Genomic DNA, 14,099 nt, shown 5'->3' on the forward strand with positions numbered 1-14,099 from the left:
TCTCAACTCCCTGGTTTACAAGTAGGAGTTTGTATCTAGCTGAAGAAAGCGTAATGTTGGCGCTGTAAAGCATTACCCACAATTCCAGGATTTATATTAGTTTCAACTATTCGTGTCTTTATGCAAAGAAAGTTTGAAGAATTATGAGATTTATATTCTACTTTCAGCAGAGATGCACATAATACTGTATTTTTTGGACTATAAGGCGCACAAAAAATCCTTTGATTTTCCCAGAAATCAAAGGTGCGCCTTATAGTCCAGTGAGCCTTATATATGAACCTTACTTACAGACAACAGCTGCCTTGAACTGTGCACAGGTCTGCCACCTGCTGGTCATTCATCCTTATAATCAGGTGCACCCTATAGTCCAGTGCGCCTTATATATGAACCTAGACGTTCTAGCAGGCATTTATTGATAGTGCGCCTTATACTCCGGTGCGCCTTATACTCCGAAAAATACTGTAATTGGAGGAAGTTTGTGAAGTCCAAAATTATAGCAATTTTTCTAAATTTGTATCTACTATTATTGGTTTAGGAGGAATTTTAGACCTAACAGGAAATCTGTCTTTGTCTAAAATGTAATTTAAAGCAACTATAAAGGCAGCAGATTGAAATCCATTGGATAAAATTAATTTTAATGGAGATTGTAAGAGGAGAAAATATTTAGTAGCAGCTGGTGCTGTCATAGATTGAACAGATTCTCATGAAAAATTGTAAATTCTTCTAGGATTAACCATTATCAGCAGCGGCTGCAGTCTCTGTACTTTAAGAAGAAGTTTGCAGAAAGAGTTGCTGAAGTCAAACCAAAGGTGGAAGGTAAGTCATTGTTCTCCCTTATTAGTAATCATGTTCTAGTTCAAGGGAACCTGAACTAGCCATTAAACCTATTGACAGGTCCCCAAAGAAATCTTTATGCTGTGACCTAATAACAAAAATCCATAGTTCAGATCTAGCTAAAATCACTGGTACCTTGCCATGAGACACCCAAGTCACAAGGAGCGTGTTTTCTCTTCAGTCAAGTCAATCGTCTCGACTCCCCCCCCCCCCCCCCCCTCCCCAGAGAGAGGCTGACTGTGTGTGACTCACTGAAGCGAATTCCCGAGGGAGGCTGCAATTAGGGAGCTGAGCCAAAAGAATAGAAAACACGTCTCTTGTGACTCAGTGAGTCTCCTGGCAAGTTGACAGCAATTTTTTTTTTAAGTGATTTTAGCTAGATCTGAGCTATAGATTTTTATGCAAATAAAGCATGGGGCACAGTATGAAGACTTCTGTGGGAACCTGTCATTAGGTTCAATTGTGTTAAAGGTAACATGTCCTTTGAGCTGCTCATCTTTGCAAAGGAATCTTGAAGGTGCCTTAATCTAAAGTTTAGATTAAGGCACCTTCAAGATTCCTTTGCAAAGATGCTTAAGATGTAAGTTAACTGATTGCATACTTGTCAGATATTTTAGCTGCAGTACAGAGCAATGGTTATGTATGGTGTTAAAAATTTATTCTGCCATTTGTCAGATCTGCCACACTCTCACATTGCACATTGGGTGCATTTCAAATCATGCCATCTGTTCCTGGATGCCTCAGCCACTAAGCGTCATTCCTTAAAAAATTATTATTCTCATCTAGGCATTGACATTTAATTGCATTCATACACCATATACAAATGTACCGGTGTGATGATAATTTTCCATAAATGTATCCATGTTGTTGCTTAGAAAGAAGATGGTTGTCCTTGGATTTGACCACCTCTGCTGGACTGCTTGCACAAATAAACAAATAGTTATTGCTTATGAAATGGCAGAAAGATGCACCATGTTCCTTAGCCATCCTTTGGTAATGAATGTGGAATCCAGGTGGCTGTGCAGGTATTGATAGCGCCTGCTGCTGGAGTGGGATGGTGGTCGTATCCAGGGACGGCTATCTTGTTTCTAAGAGACATGGCCACATTTATAGGACATTATCTTAACACAGGAACATTATTTTTAATAAGATATAATTATATTATATTCTAAAGATATGTTATATTTGAATGCTGTAATGGGTATACCACTTAAAGCCCCTACCACATCCTCTCTCTTTTCTCCGCATTTGTGTGAGAAATGCACTACTGTATCTGTGGGAACTTGTCACCAGCTAAAAATCTAGTGACAGGTTACCTTTAAACAACAAAACATATGAGCCGTGGTTCAGCACTATTACTCGACACTCTTGTACATGGCATTGTCTGTATTCTGCGGATTTGGGATCTTAAGCATACAAATCATAGGCCAATAATTGAAAGTGTACAACAACCCTATTTAGTATTGTTGGTGATTTAGCATTAGTAGAAGCAGCATTGTAGTGTGGCTCTGTGAGCCGTACAAATTCCCCTCCATCCTCTCCTTACTTGTGTGTGTTCACCTGTACGCAGCTATCCGCTCAGCCTCCAAGCAGGTTCTGCAGAGTAAGAACTTGAAGCAGCTCTTGGAAGTTGTCCTGGCCTTCGGAAACTACATGAACAAAGGACAGAGGGGAAACGCTTACGGGTTTAAGATCTCAAGTTTAAACAAGATCGCCGATACCAAATCCAGCATTGACAAGTAAGTGTATAGAACGTAGAACTACTCAAGGTGTAGAAGTTCAAAGAAACCTATGAATGGACTTTTTCTCTTAGTCCATAGGGGCGGAGATACGATATGATATAACTTTATTAATCCTCTGGTTTGGGGGAATTAATTGTAAAAGGGATCCAGGCCTAGGAGACAATATACACACAGATATAGTCGATGAACATGTGTCCATGGGAGATGAGAATACTAAATGTATGGGGGGGGGCTATTGTGGGGTGCTTCCCACGCTTTTTGTCCTAGCGGTACTTCTGAACGCCGCAGGCAATGTAATGCCTACATTGTGTATGAGAACCCACCCATGTCTATAAGTGGTAGTGGGCTACGTGACCTACATTCCTGCCCCTACGGCAGACATGGGTTACTGCTTCTACAGCAGTAGAGACGTCTTGGAGACGTCTTCAGAAGTAAACCTTGTATGAGCTTCTTCCAGGAGGTTTATGCATTTTCCTCTCGCTGACCTCTCACAGGGGGTGTTGTATATACAATCCAGCGTGAGATTTCCACTAATTTCCCTCAAGAGCTGCGGTTTGTTTTATGCTTACAAAAATGGTTCCCGTGGGGACGGTATGATGTAATGTTAGGAAGAGGGATGGTTCTGATGACATTCAGCTGTTCAGATCCTGAAGTGAATATGATGCATTTATTGGCCGCATTCCCATTCCGTTCTATTAATAGCATTGGCCTTTACTGTATCACTGTTCGTCTTCTTATCAAAGTTTTTTTTTTTTGAGCATCTTAATTGGAGATATTCTTTGTTGGATACAGTGCCAGCTATGCTCAACTTGGCTCAGACTTGAGTCCAGAATTTTTTATTTTTGTATTTTGTCCATCTTTAATTTCCATATTTCAATCGCATATCTCATTTGAAGAAAGTTGCTTTAAAAAAACAAATGTCCTAGTTTCACCTCTTAAAAAGAAATCTGCCATAAAATCGGACATGGTAAACCTGGGACACTTATTCATCGATCCATGCACTGTGGCTGAGTTTGTCTTATGTTTTGTTATCCATGACCTTCTTCCTTCTAAAATCAACTTAAGAAATTATGCTAATGAGCCAGAGGGGCTACCCTGGCTTTACAGACTGTTACACTCCTTCCTGCTTTCTCAGTACTTCCTTCCTGCTTATTGAACAAGTGCTTATGGAGCAGGGGGGAGAGTGAGACAGTGTAACATCTGTAAAGCCAGATCACAGAGTGTTTAGGGAAGTCTCACTAGAATCATTTTTAAAGTTGATTTTAGAAAGAAGGAGGCCATAGATAACGTATATAAGAAGATTACCACTCTCACAGTTCCTGGATCTATGTGTAAGTGTCTCTGGTTTATCATGCTTCATTATGATGGTAGATTTCCTTTAGATTTCCACAGCACATGAATGTGTCAACAATTTTCATCCTGAGGATGTATCCCAATAGGATTTGCAGGGAGGCTGTGCGCCATCTGTTGAGATGTGAATAAGGCCACCTTCAGACAACCAAGGACGGGCTGTGAACCACCAGATTTCACTGACCCACCACAATGAGGAGGATGGGACTTGCAGTGATGATTGAAGGATTCCCTGTTGAACTAACACCACCATAATGTAATATCACTATGATTCTCTGCGTCTCGTCCTCCACATTGTTGACGGTCCATGACTGTGCAGTCTGTGATTGACAAACTGACCACTGGGTGTCTAAATAAGCTTTAAGGCTATAGGAGTTGTCCTTATTAATAGAACCCTTTCCTCTTTCTTTTTTTTTTTATATCATCATGTGAATAACTGTGTTCTATGATGGGCACAATGTTGTCGAGATCCATGCCTAGAAAGCCAGAAAGCGATTGTCAGCTTTTGAGTCTTTTGGTAATACATTTTATTTTATCTTTCCAGGAATATTACCCTTTTGCACTATCTAATAACTGTGGTAGAAAAGAAGTATCCTAAGATTATAAATCTACACGAAGAGCTACAAAGTATCTCCGAAGCGGCTAAAGTGAAGTAAGCAGCAGCATGATATTGTAATGACTGAATATATCAAGCGCAAGTAAGCTACACATATGTTCTGCACATTGTGAGGCCAGATGGAAATATCACACATCAAACACATGGAAACAAAAGTCATAGGGTAGTATAACATCATCCATAGCCAAGCTGTAACTGGATGACCCCGATTGATAACTGGTGCGGCATTTAACACCAATTAAATCATATATACACACATGCCTAATGTAGTCTTAAAGGTTTTTCGGGACCTTTATAGTTGTAAGGGTAAATCATCACTCTCCTGGCACCACTAGTTTTACTATTGACCATGCCAGCCACTGCTGCTCACTCCTGTTCATTTGAATAGGACCAGGCTAAGAGAATTCCCATTTGGCAGACAGTTTATGGTGGGGTTGCTCGAATTAAGCAACTACCAGTTAAGTAAAGAAGTCCATTTAGTGAGTTCAAAGCTGTGTAGCCATTACATCTTATATGTAAGACCATACTTTTCCTGAGTGTTGATTTGGGTATCAAAAATGGTAATCAGTTGACCCCTGGGTCGGCTTGCGTTTGCAGAGGGGTAATCTTCACAAGACGGTCACATTAATGTGAACATTTTCTGGTGAACACAGTGACATTCAGTAAAGTTCGGCCCAGTTATACACTGGTACATCCGCCAGATCTCTACTACAGTATCATTGGTCTCATAGTATGGCTGATATTGTTATATACTGCACTATATATCACCAGGACATATAACCTGCCCAGTTATACACTGGTACATCCACCTGATCTCTACTACAGTATCATTGGTCTAATAGTATGGCTGATATTGTTATATACTTCACTGTATATCACCAGAACATATAACCTGCCCAGTTATACACTGGTACATCCGCCTGATCTCTACTACAGTATAATTGGTCTAATAGTATGGCTGATATTGTTATATACTGCACTATATATCACCAGGACATATAACCTGCCCAGTTATACACTGGTACATCCGCCTGATCTCTACTACAGTATCATTGGTCTAATAGTATGGCTGATATTGTTATATACTGCACTGTATATCACCAGGACATATAACCTGCCCAGTTATACACTGGTACATCCGCCTGATCTCTACTACAGTATCATTGGTCTAATAGTATGGCTGATATTGTTATATACTTCACTGTATATCACCAGGACATATAACCTGCCCATTTATACACTGGTCCATCCGCCAGATCTCTACTACACTATCATTGGTCTAATAGTATGGCTGATATTATAATATACTGCACTATATATCACCAGGACATATAACCTGCCCAGTTATACACTGGTACATCCGCCAGATCTCTACTACAGGATCATTGGTCTCATAGTATGGCTGATATTGTTATATACTGCACTGTATATCACCACTAATACCTCATCGTCTTACTTCATCCACAAACTAACATTTTCATCTTTTAGTATGACTGAACTGGACAAAGAAATTGTCACCTTGAGGAATGGCCTGAAAGCTGTGGAAAGTGTAAGTAGCTCCTTCCACTGAAAAATAAAATTAGAAGTTAAGCAGAAAATATTCTGGATCTAGAACCATAAATAGGAAGAACTTGTATAGATCCTTATGTTGTGTCCCCCCGTAGGAGCTGGAGTATCAGAAGTCGCAGTCATCTGTACCAGGAGACAAGTTTGTGTCGGTTGTCAGTCAGTTCATTACTGTGGCGGGATTCAGCTTCTCTGATGTAGAAGACCTTCTTGCTGAATCCAAGGAGCTGGTGAGTATAGACACATCCAGACTGCTGGGACCATCTGTAACGTGCCTGCTTCCATTTTTTCTTAACTGTGTTGTCTGGTTATCTGCTTTCTTCCTAAAACAGCACCACACCTGACCGATTCTCGATTCATCTCCATTACAGCAACAGTTACAATACCTTGTTTCCAACCTCCAGAAACCCTCGCAGTTGTATATCACCGACCTCTATAACACAATACATGCTATCAGGGTTGGTCTAGTCTCCCAGGCTCAAGGTGGTGGGTTTAAGGACATCTACCACCAGGATATAGGATTGTAAACCAAGTACACTGGCATACTGGTGTGCGCCCCCTCTGGCAGGATTTGCTTTTATTTTAGCTTCTTATGCCACTGTTTTTAACCAAAAAAGGCTTGAAAAATTAGGCAAGTGAGCTGGAGGGGCTTCAGGCTGCATTAACACCTAGAGCAGTAAAGGCGAAGCTATGACACGCTGGTCAGTGCTGACACGCGTAGCCATTTTCAGTGACACGCGTCCGCCGGAGAGCTAAGTTTCATCCTCGGCCAGGTGCAGTCGCCAGGAGGCTGAGATTCTCACGCACTGAGCTCCCAGCACTCCCCCCCCCCCCCTCCTCTGGGCTGGCCCCTCCCCCCTGTGTGAGCTGTGCCTCGTGTCTCCAGTCAGCCCAGGTATCAGCACGGGGCTCAGCACCACGAGAGGCGACCGGCCATCAACTCCAGAAACTCCTCTGCAACTCCTGATAGTTGTGGTGGGGGGAGGGAGGCAGCACAGACAGAGGCCACATCGCTGCTGCCCTGTGTGATGTCCCAGCAGCTGCACACCTCTACACTGACCATCTCCACAGCAGGGAAGAGGGAGGACAACCACTCTCATCATACAGTGAGTAAAGTCAGTGTACTGTATGATGAAAGACAGTCATCTGGGCTTGTGTCTGTTTTGTGACGTACAAGCCCTGAAATAATCACAACGCATTGCAAAATGCCAGACATTGCGATTATTTTGCTCCTCATGAAGGAGATGTGGACAGCGGCGCCTGCGACTCACTATAAGCTGTGAACTTTCATGACTGAAAGTTTGCAGGTTACTAAGCATTTCCACACGTGTCTTATTGTAACCAATGTATTAAAATGTACGATTTGCACATTGTAATAAATAGATGTGGAAAATCCCCATATACTGCCATACTATAGTATGGCAGTACATGGTTGGATCAATCAGACAACCTAGGGTTAAAGTACCCTAGAAGTTAAATAATTATACATGTTTGTTATTTAAACTATAAATATGAGTGAGAGGCCTTTGACTAGGACAGTGATGGCGAACCTATGACACGCGTGTCAGCACTGACACGCGTAGCCATTTTTGGTGACACACGGCCGCCCAGCGCCCGCGGTCCGCCCCCCTCCCTGTGTAATGTGCTGCCCCTGTGTTAATGTCCCGCCCCCGTCCCTGTGTTTCTGCCCCCTGCTTACCTGTCCGGCGCCTCGTTGGTCCGCCCACCGTCTGCAACTCCTCCGGCTCCTCCAGGCTCCTCCAGGCTGTAGTGCGCGCTGCTCGTCACGTGACTGATGCGACCTGACGTCAGGTCACGTGAGTCACGTGACCCGAGGCGCGCAGTGCAACCTGGAGGAGCCGAGCCGCCATTATCGTTAGACCTGCCAGTAATGCTACAGGGAAGAAGACATCACTGGGTAAGTATATAAGTTTATTATAATATTATATTTAAAGGGAGGCGGCTAGGGGTATTTTAGTAGTAAAAGTAGGTGGCTAGGGGTATTTTAGTAGTAAAGGGAGGCGGCTAGGGGTATTTTAGTAGTAAAGGGAGGCGGCTAGGGGTATTTTAGTAGTAAAGGGAGGCGGCTAGGGGGATATTTTAGTAGTAAAGGGAGGCGGCTAGGGGGATATTTTAGTAGTAAAGGGAGGCCGCTAGGGGTATTTTATTAGGGAAGGAAGGCTGCTGCTGGACATGTTCTTAATAAGGGGAGGCCGCTGCTGGACATGTTATTAATAAGGGGAGGCCGCTGCTGGACATGTTATTACAAAATTAGTTTTTTTTTTTCTAAAGGTGACACAGAACCCGAGTTATGCTCGGTTTTTTGGCGAATTTTGACACACCAAGCTCAAAAGGTTGCCCATCACTGGACTAGGATCAGGGGGTAAAAGTTCTCCTTATGGAGAATTTGCCAATTAAGGCCACCTTGCAGCCATGTGGAGACTTGTAGCCATTGCTGCTCCACTAAGGGATTCTGGGAAATATGCAAATACGTTTTCCTAGATCAAACTAAATGTGTATAGACAATTCATCCAGAGAGAGAGAGAGAGAGACTCTTTACTCAAGTTACTGGATGAAGGTCCTAAATAACGAAATCATCTCTATTACTTGAGAACTGATAACCACTCCTGTTATTTTAATATATGTCTGCAGGAAATTCATTAATAAATTACATTTGTTCGGAAATTCTGAATATCGAGCAGCCATTTATATAAGATGATTTCACCCCATCTGTGAGCCGCACAGTTTGTACATCTCATTTACTAACATGTAATTAACTATTTTAATTACAGAGGCTACGAATGAAAATCCAACGTTGTGTTTTCCTTGAAGGGATCATTTTCCTCTTCCTAATGATATGTTATTTTTCTGTAAAGTTAGAAAAACACAAATATGGCCCCCAGACACACATTTGGTTTTAATAAAAGCCCATGTGGCCATAAAAGGATCAAAGTGGTGGTGAGGGCGAGCCCCCTGACTCCTGCGGTGCGGCGCTTATTTTATGTAGAAGCGTGCCTCCTGCATTCGCTGTCACTTGTGAGATAAAAGACTGCTCCACATGTATGTGCCAAATGTGCTGCGTCTAAGACTCGTGGCTACCATGACCAGTGATGCCAATATGGCTGCCGCGCTCTCCGCCATCTTTATACTGAGGAGCCATACTAACATTTCCCCTCTTCATATCCTTCTAGTTTATGAAATCGGCCAAACATTTTGGAGAGGAAACCAACAAGATGCAGCCTGATGAGTTCTTTGGGATTTTTGATCAGTTCCTCCAGGCGTTTTCAGAAGCCAAACAGGAAAACGAGAACATGAGGAAGAGGAAGGAAGAGGAGGAGCGCCGGGCACGTATTGAGGCTCAGGTTAGAATGTCACTTTCCCTTTGGTCAACGAATGAAGGAGATAATATACTTGTATGAAATACTTATATATACTGATATATCTAGCACTTTACCAAACTAGTGGGGCATAACTAGGGAGAGGAGAGAGGGGCGTAACTAGGAGAGGCAAGGCCCCATAGCAGACTTCTGAATGGGGCCCCCCCTCAGAAAATATACATATTTGTATAGTCACACATTTATGCACTGATATATACATTTACACACTTACACAGATATGTCCCAGTAGCTGCTGGCCACATGTGATTTAGGGATAAGAGATCCCTAGCTCTGTTGTTCTGCTCTCTCCTCCCCTGACATTTGTCATCTGAGCTGCAGATTTGTGCTGTGTACTGTTATATACATATATGCAGTGTTAAATAGTCCACATCCTCCATTCTTTAGTGTTTTAAATCAGATGCTGAGGCCACCTGACTCTGTGGGCCCCCATAGCAACTGCTATGGCCTCTACCCCTGTAGTTTCGCTACTGTCTAGAGACCTGTCAGCAACGAGATGACTGGGAAAATATATTACGCCAGTCCTGATCTCTTCTCTGCTGGAGTCAGACTTGCGGAATTTAAAGGCTTGCTGAATGCTTCTGCAGACCAGTGTAGGTTCCCTTTGGCACCACATTACCTGTTGGGCAGCTCAGGACCTAATAAAGGGTATATTTTTGCATACACAACAACCATCCACCAGTCACCACTAAGAAAGCAGAAAGAATCCAGAGGAGCGCTCTGCCTATGAATACACTGGACTCATAAATTACTTGGCCTAATAACCGATCCACTTCAGTGGGATAGACGTTGACATATGGGCCTGCTACATTTAGTTGGCTTCTAGACTCTAGAGCAGACGATTTTGGTCAGACTAACGCTTGCAATATTAATATAATGTAAATGTAATGTAGTACATACTTGTATTGGGGCACCCTCAGGCACATCTTCACTTGAAATTTCTGCATAAATGATTGGAAAGAACCTACATTTTGTATCAGTTGCACATGTCCAAGAGAATTCTATACTGTAGTATTATGTATATTTTCTGATCTATGACTATGATGCATGGCAAAGCATGATGGAGCAAATTCCCCATCTATCAAGTCTAGCTCTGGTCACAGATGTCCAACCCCTTGAAGATCACATTGCAGGGAGGATAAGGCTGAGAATTAGAGGAGTAATTGTTGGGATATAAAACTAGTTTTTCATTCTTGTTCCGGGTCGGTCAGTTCACGTGTTTAATGAAAGCCATTGAATGAAGCCTGAGATGTGCAATGAGCAGAACATCTTTACACAATCATCACCTGGCACTTTCCAGGGTCTCTTCTCTGGAATGATTTAGCTGTGGCCAGAGCCATTTGTGGTATTCATCTACTCTAACAAATCATAGAAAGTCTGACCTTTTACAGGCAGCAGTAAATTCCTTCATCTCTGCGCTGTCACTTGTAGAGCGATTGCTCAACTACCGACCGCTATCTATTAGTAATTCCCCTGCAGAGAGTTATGGAGGCTCCAGGGGGGCATCAGCCCACATCTACACGTGTACAGGTAGTAAGCTCTGTGAAAGGTAATAACTAGGCATATTTCCTCAGCAACTACCATCATTATATTATGGCATCATGGGAGAATAACATCTTGTGCCCGACAGTCATGTATGCAATAGCAAAATTTTGGGGGGGAAGGTTGAATTACCGGAGGTTCCCTGTAGGGGCAGTATGCGCCAGTGTTTTACTTCTATGGGCTGAATACTAATGACGGACCATCTATAAATCCGATATAAGGGTGTATAGTGGTATATGGTGTGGGTATAACAAGGTTACAGTAAGGCTCTCTTGTTAAGAATGCCCATATGTTGTATAGGTCAGGTTATTGTATAGCCCCCTCGCCAATAACCTGTTTAAAGGGGGCTCTCTTTAAATAGTTTTATTAGTATAAGATGCAATTTTACATGGAGGTACGCCAAGGGTTTTTTGTGTGAATCTGAAAACATATTGTGGTGTGTGGCATTGGTAGGTGATGGAGATGTTGTTCCCTATAACGATCTTTGAATACCCCATAAATATGCTTTATGGGGCCATAATGAGTGTTATATGAGTGTTGTGGTGATGTATTTGTGCAATGTGGCTGATAAGGGTACCCTATAAGATCCATATGCCTTAAAGGGTTCAGAGCAAATTAACCCAATAAACCACTATCCGTATGTTTTAAAGCCGCTGAACACCTTCCAGTTTTTGTTTCTTTCATGGGCCATCATGGAGGCATCATCCAGAAAATCAGCTTTGAAGTGAAATGCACATAAAGTCAGGGAGGCGGAGAGTTTATTACTTAAGTCAAGCTCAGAACATCCCCTTTACTGTGACTTCTGAATAGTGCGTTATGATGTCCCTGGGCATAGTACTATCAATTACATACACAGAGATATTCTGAGGCAGGGAGAGCTTGACTTATTTGCTGAACTCTCCAGATTCGTGACTACAGGCAGTCCCCGGGTTACATACAAGATAGGGTCTCTAGCTTTGTTCTTAAGTTGAATTTGTATGTAAGTCGGAACTGTATATTTCCCCCTCTCACCACGACAGCACCCAACCAGAGAGAGAGGGATCCGCCTCCAGGGACAGGAAACCCAGACTTCAAATTCTGCGGTACGCCCCACCTCCTTCAGTGGTTTCCTGTCCCTGACGGGGGATCCAGTGAGTCTCGGTGAGGCTCAGGAGTCGCGGTGAAAGGGGGGAATGGGAGTCCCAGGTACCCCCAGGTGGCTGCACAGGTCCCCCGCCGAGACTTACCGGAGGGTGGTTACTCGGCGGCGGTGGAGAGGTGAATGCTGCGAGGTGCAGCGCAGTCTGTGGGTGCGGGCGGACTCCGGCACGCCTCCGATCCGGAGTGGAGGCGTGTGAGTGGAAGGGCGGCTGAGCGCTGGCTTCTTCCTCCCCGCGGTGGTCTTCTCCAAAATGGCGCCGACTCCACTTCCGGTGGTGACCGGAAGTGACGCGCCGCCCAGCGCCACATGGGAGATGACGTCAGAGGCGGGAATTTTAAAAAGGAGATCCCACACAGGAGTCCTGTGTGTTGTTTCTAGCACCCACAGCCAGCCACAGGAGTTGCTCCAGTCGTGGATGAAACAGGAGCTGTATCCTCACCACTGAATAAGATGAGTTCTAATGAAGGTGGTAGAGAGTCGGTGGACACCGCTACGGTAAAGTTTGAATAGGGGGATAGTCCGCTGATTGGTGAGTGTGGCCTTACCATGCCTTTAAACTGGTTCTGATGATGTTTTATGTGATTCTTATTTTAGAGGGAAGAATCTCGTAAGGGGAAAGCCACTGTAAAGTCTAAGCATCATGCATGTAGAATCTGTGGAGATAATCTGCCTGACGCTTATGTAAAACCTAACTGTGACCAGTGTGTTCAGCGCCTGTTAGCACAAGAGCAGTCGACCTTGTTTGAATCCATGCGTATGCTAATCCAGCAGGAAGTACGTAGTTCTGTGCAAGAAATAAGGAGATCCCTCAGGTCAGAGAATTCCCCAGGCACTTCCAGGCAGTTTGAAGATTCTGGCCCTAGTTCGGGAGAATCATCTGAGTCAGAAGAGGAGGACAGGTCAGGCAGACCACTGTTTCCTATAGAGGATATTGATCATCTGGTGAAATTAGTAAGATCAACTATGGAGTTAGAAGATGAAAAGGAAGAACGCTCTGTAACAGACGTTATGTTCCAGGGTCTAGGAGAAAAGAAGAGAAAGGTTTTTCCTATCCATGAGAATATTTCCTCCCTTATCCAGGCAGAATGGCGCAAGGCGGACAAAAAGGTTTTTATCCCCAGAGCTATGAAGCGGAAGTACCCCTTTCCTGAGAAGGAGACAGAGATTTGGGACAAGGCGCCGAAGGTAGATGTTGCCGTTTCTAAAGTGTCTAGAAAGAGTGCGCTTCCAGTTGAGGATTCAGGTGTGCTTAAAGACCCTATGGATAAAAAGGCGGATGGCTTCTTGAGGCGTTCCTGGGAGGCAGCAGCAGGCGCATTCAAACCTAACGTCGCGGCTACATGTGTATCTAGGTCTCTTTTTGTTTGGCTTTCCCAGCTGGAGGAGAAGATTAAGGCTGGTGCATCCAGGTCACATCTTATCTCGGAGGTTACCACTGCACAGAAAGCCTCTGCCTTCTTAGCCGATGCCTCGGTGGACGCCTTAAGGTTATCAGCAAGATCGGTAGCCTTATCTAATTCTGCCAGAAGGGCCTTATGGCTGAAAAACTGGACAGGTGACCTTCCATCTAAAAGTCATCTGTGTAGTATTCCCTGTGAGGGGGAATTCTTGTTTGGATCTGCACTAGACAACATCTTGGAAAAGGCAGCTGACAGGAAGAGAGGTTTTCCTAGTACAAGGCCTCAAGAGAGGAAGTTTTTTCGCCCCTCAAGGCGATTTAGATCTCCTCAGAGATCCGGAGACAAGAAAGAGGGGTGGCGACCCTCTAGGAGGTCTAAGGGATTCATGTTTTCCCGGCCTCAGGATTCCAGTAAACGTCCCGGTCAGCAATGACGCCAGGGGTCCTGTGGGGGGAAGGCTCTCCCTGTTCAAGGAGGAGTGGAGCAAGATTTCAGGGAGCAGGTGGATTTTGG

General features: G+C 43.8%; 1 protein-coding gene across 5 annotated transcripts in view; it reads left to right on the forward strand.

The window, feature by feature from the left end:
* DAAM1 (dishevelled associated activator of morphogenesis 1) overlaps positions 1 to 14,099 on the forward strand; it is a 144,739-nt gene that overhangs the window by 121,057 nt on the left and 9,583 nt on the right. For all 5 annotated transcript variants that reach the window (XR_011848841.1, XM_072115781.1, XM_072115784.1 and 2 more), the window contains 6 exons: positions 728 to 816; positions 2,405 to 2,573; positions 4,471 to 4,578; positions 6,031 to 6,091; positions 6,207 to 6,338; positions 9,300 to 9,470. Coding sequence is in view for 4 of the 5 variants with exons in the window: in XM_072115781.1 (XP_071971882.1) it covers positions 728 to 816; positions 2,405 to 2,573; positions 4,471 to 4,578; positions 6,031 to 6,091; positions 6,207 to 6,338; positions 9,300 to 9,470 (730 nt within the window). In the remaining variant the exon portion in view is untranslated. The remainder of the gene's footprint in view (positions 1 to 727; positions 817 to 2,404; positions 2,574 to 4,470; positions 4,579 to 6,030; positions 6,092 to 6,206; positions 6,339 to 9,299; positions 9,471 to 14,099) is intronic.

Source organism: Engystomops pustulosus, chromosome 7, assembly GCF_040894005.1.
Source record: "Engystomops pustulosus chromosome 7, aEngPut4.maternal, whole genome shotgun sequence".
NCBI classification, from domain to species: Eukaryota; Metazoa; Chordata; class Amphibia; order Anura; family Leptodactylidae; genus Engystomops; species Engystomops pustulosus.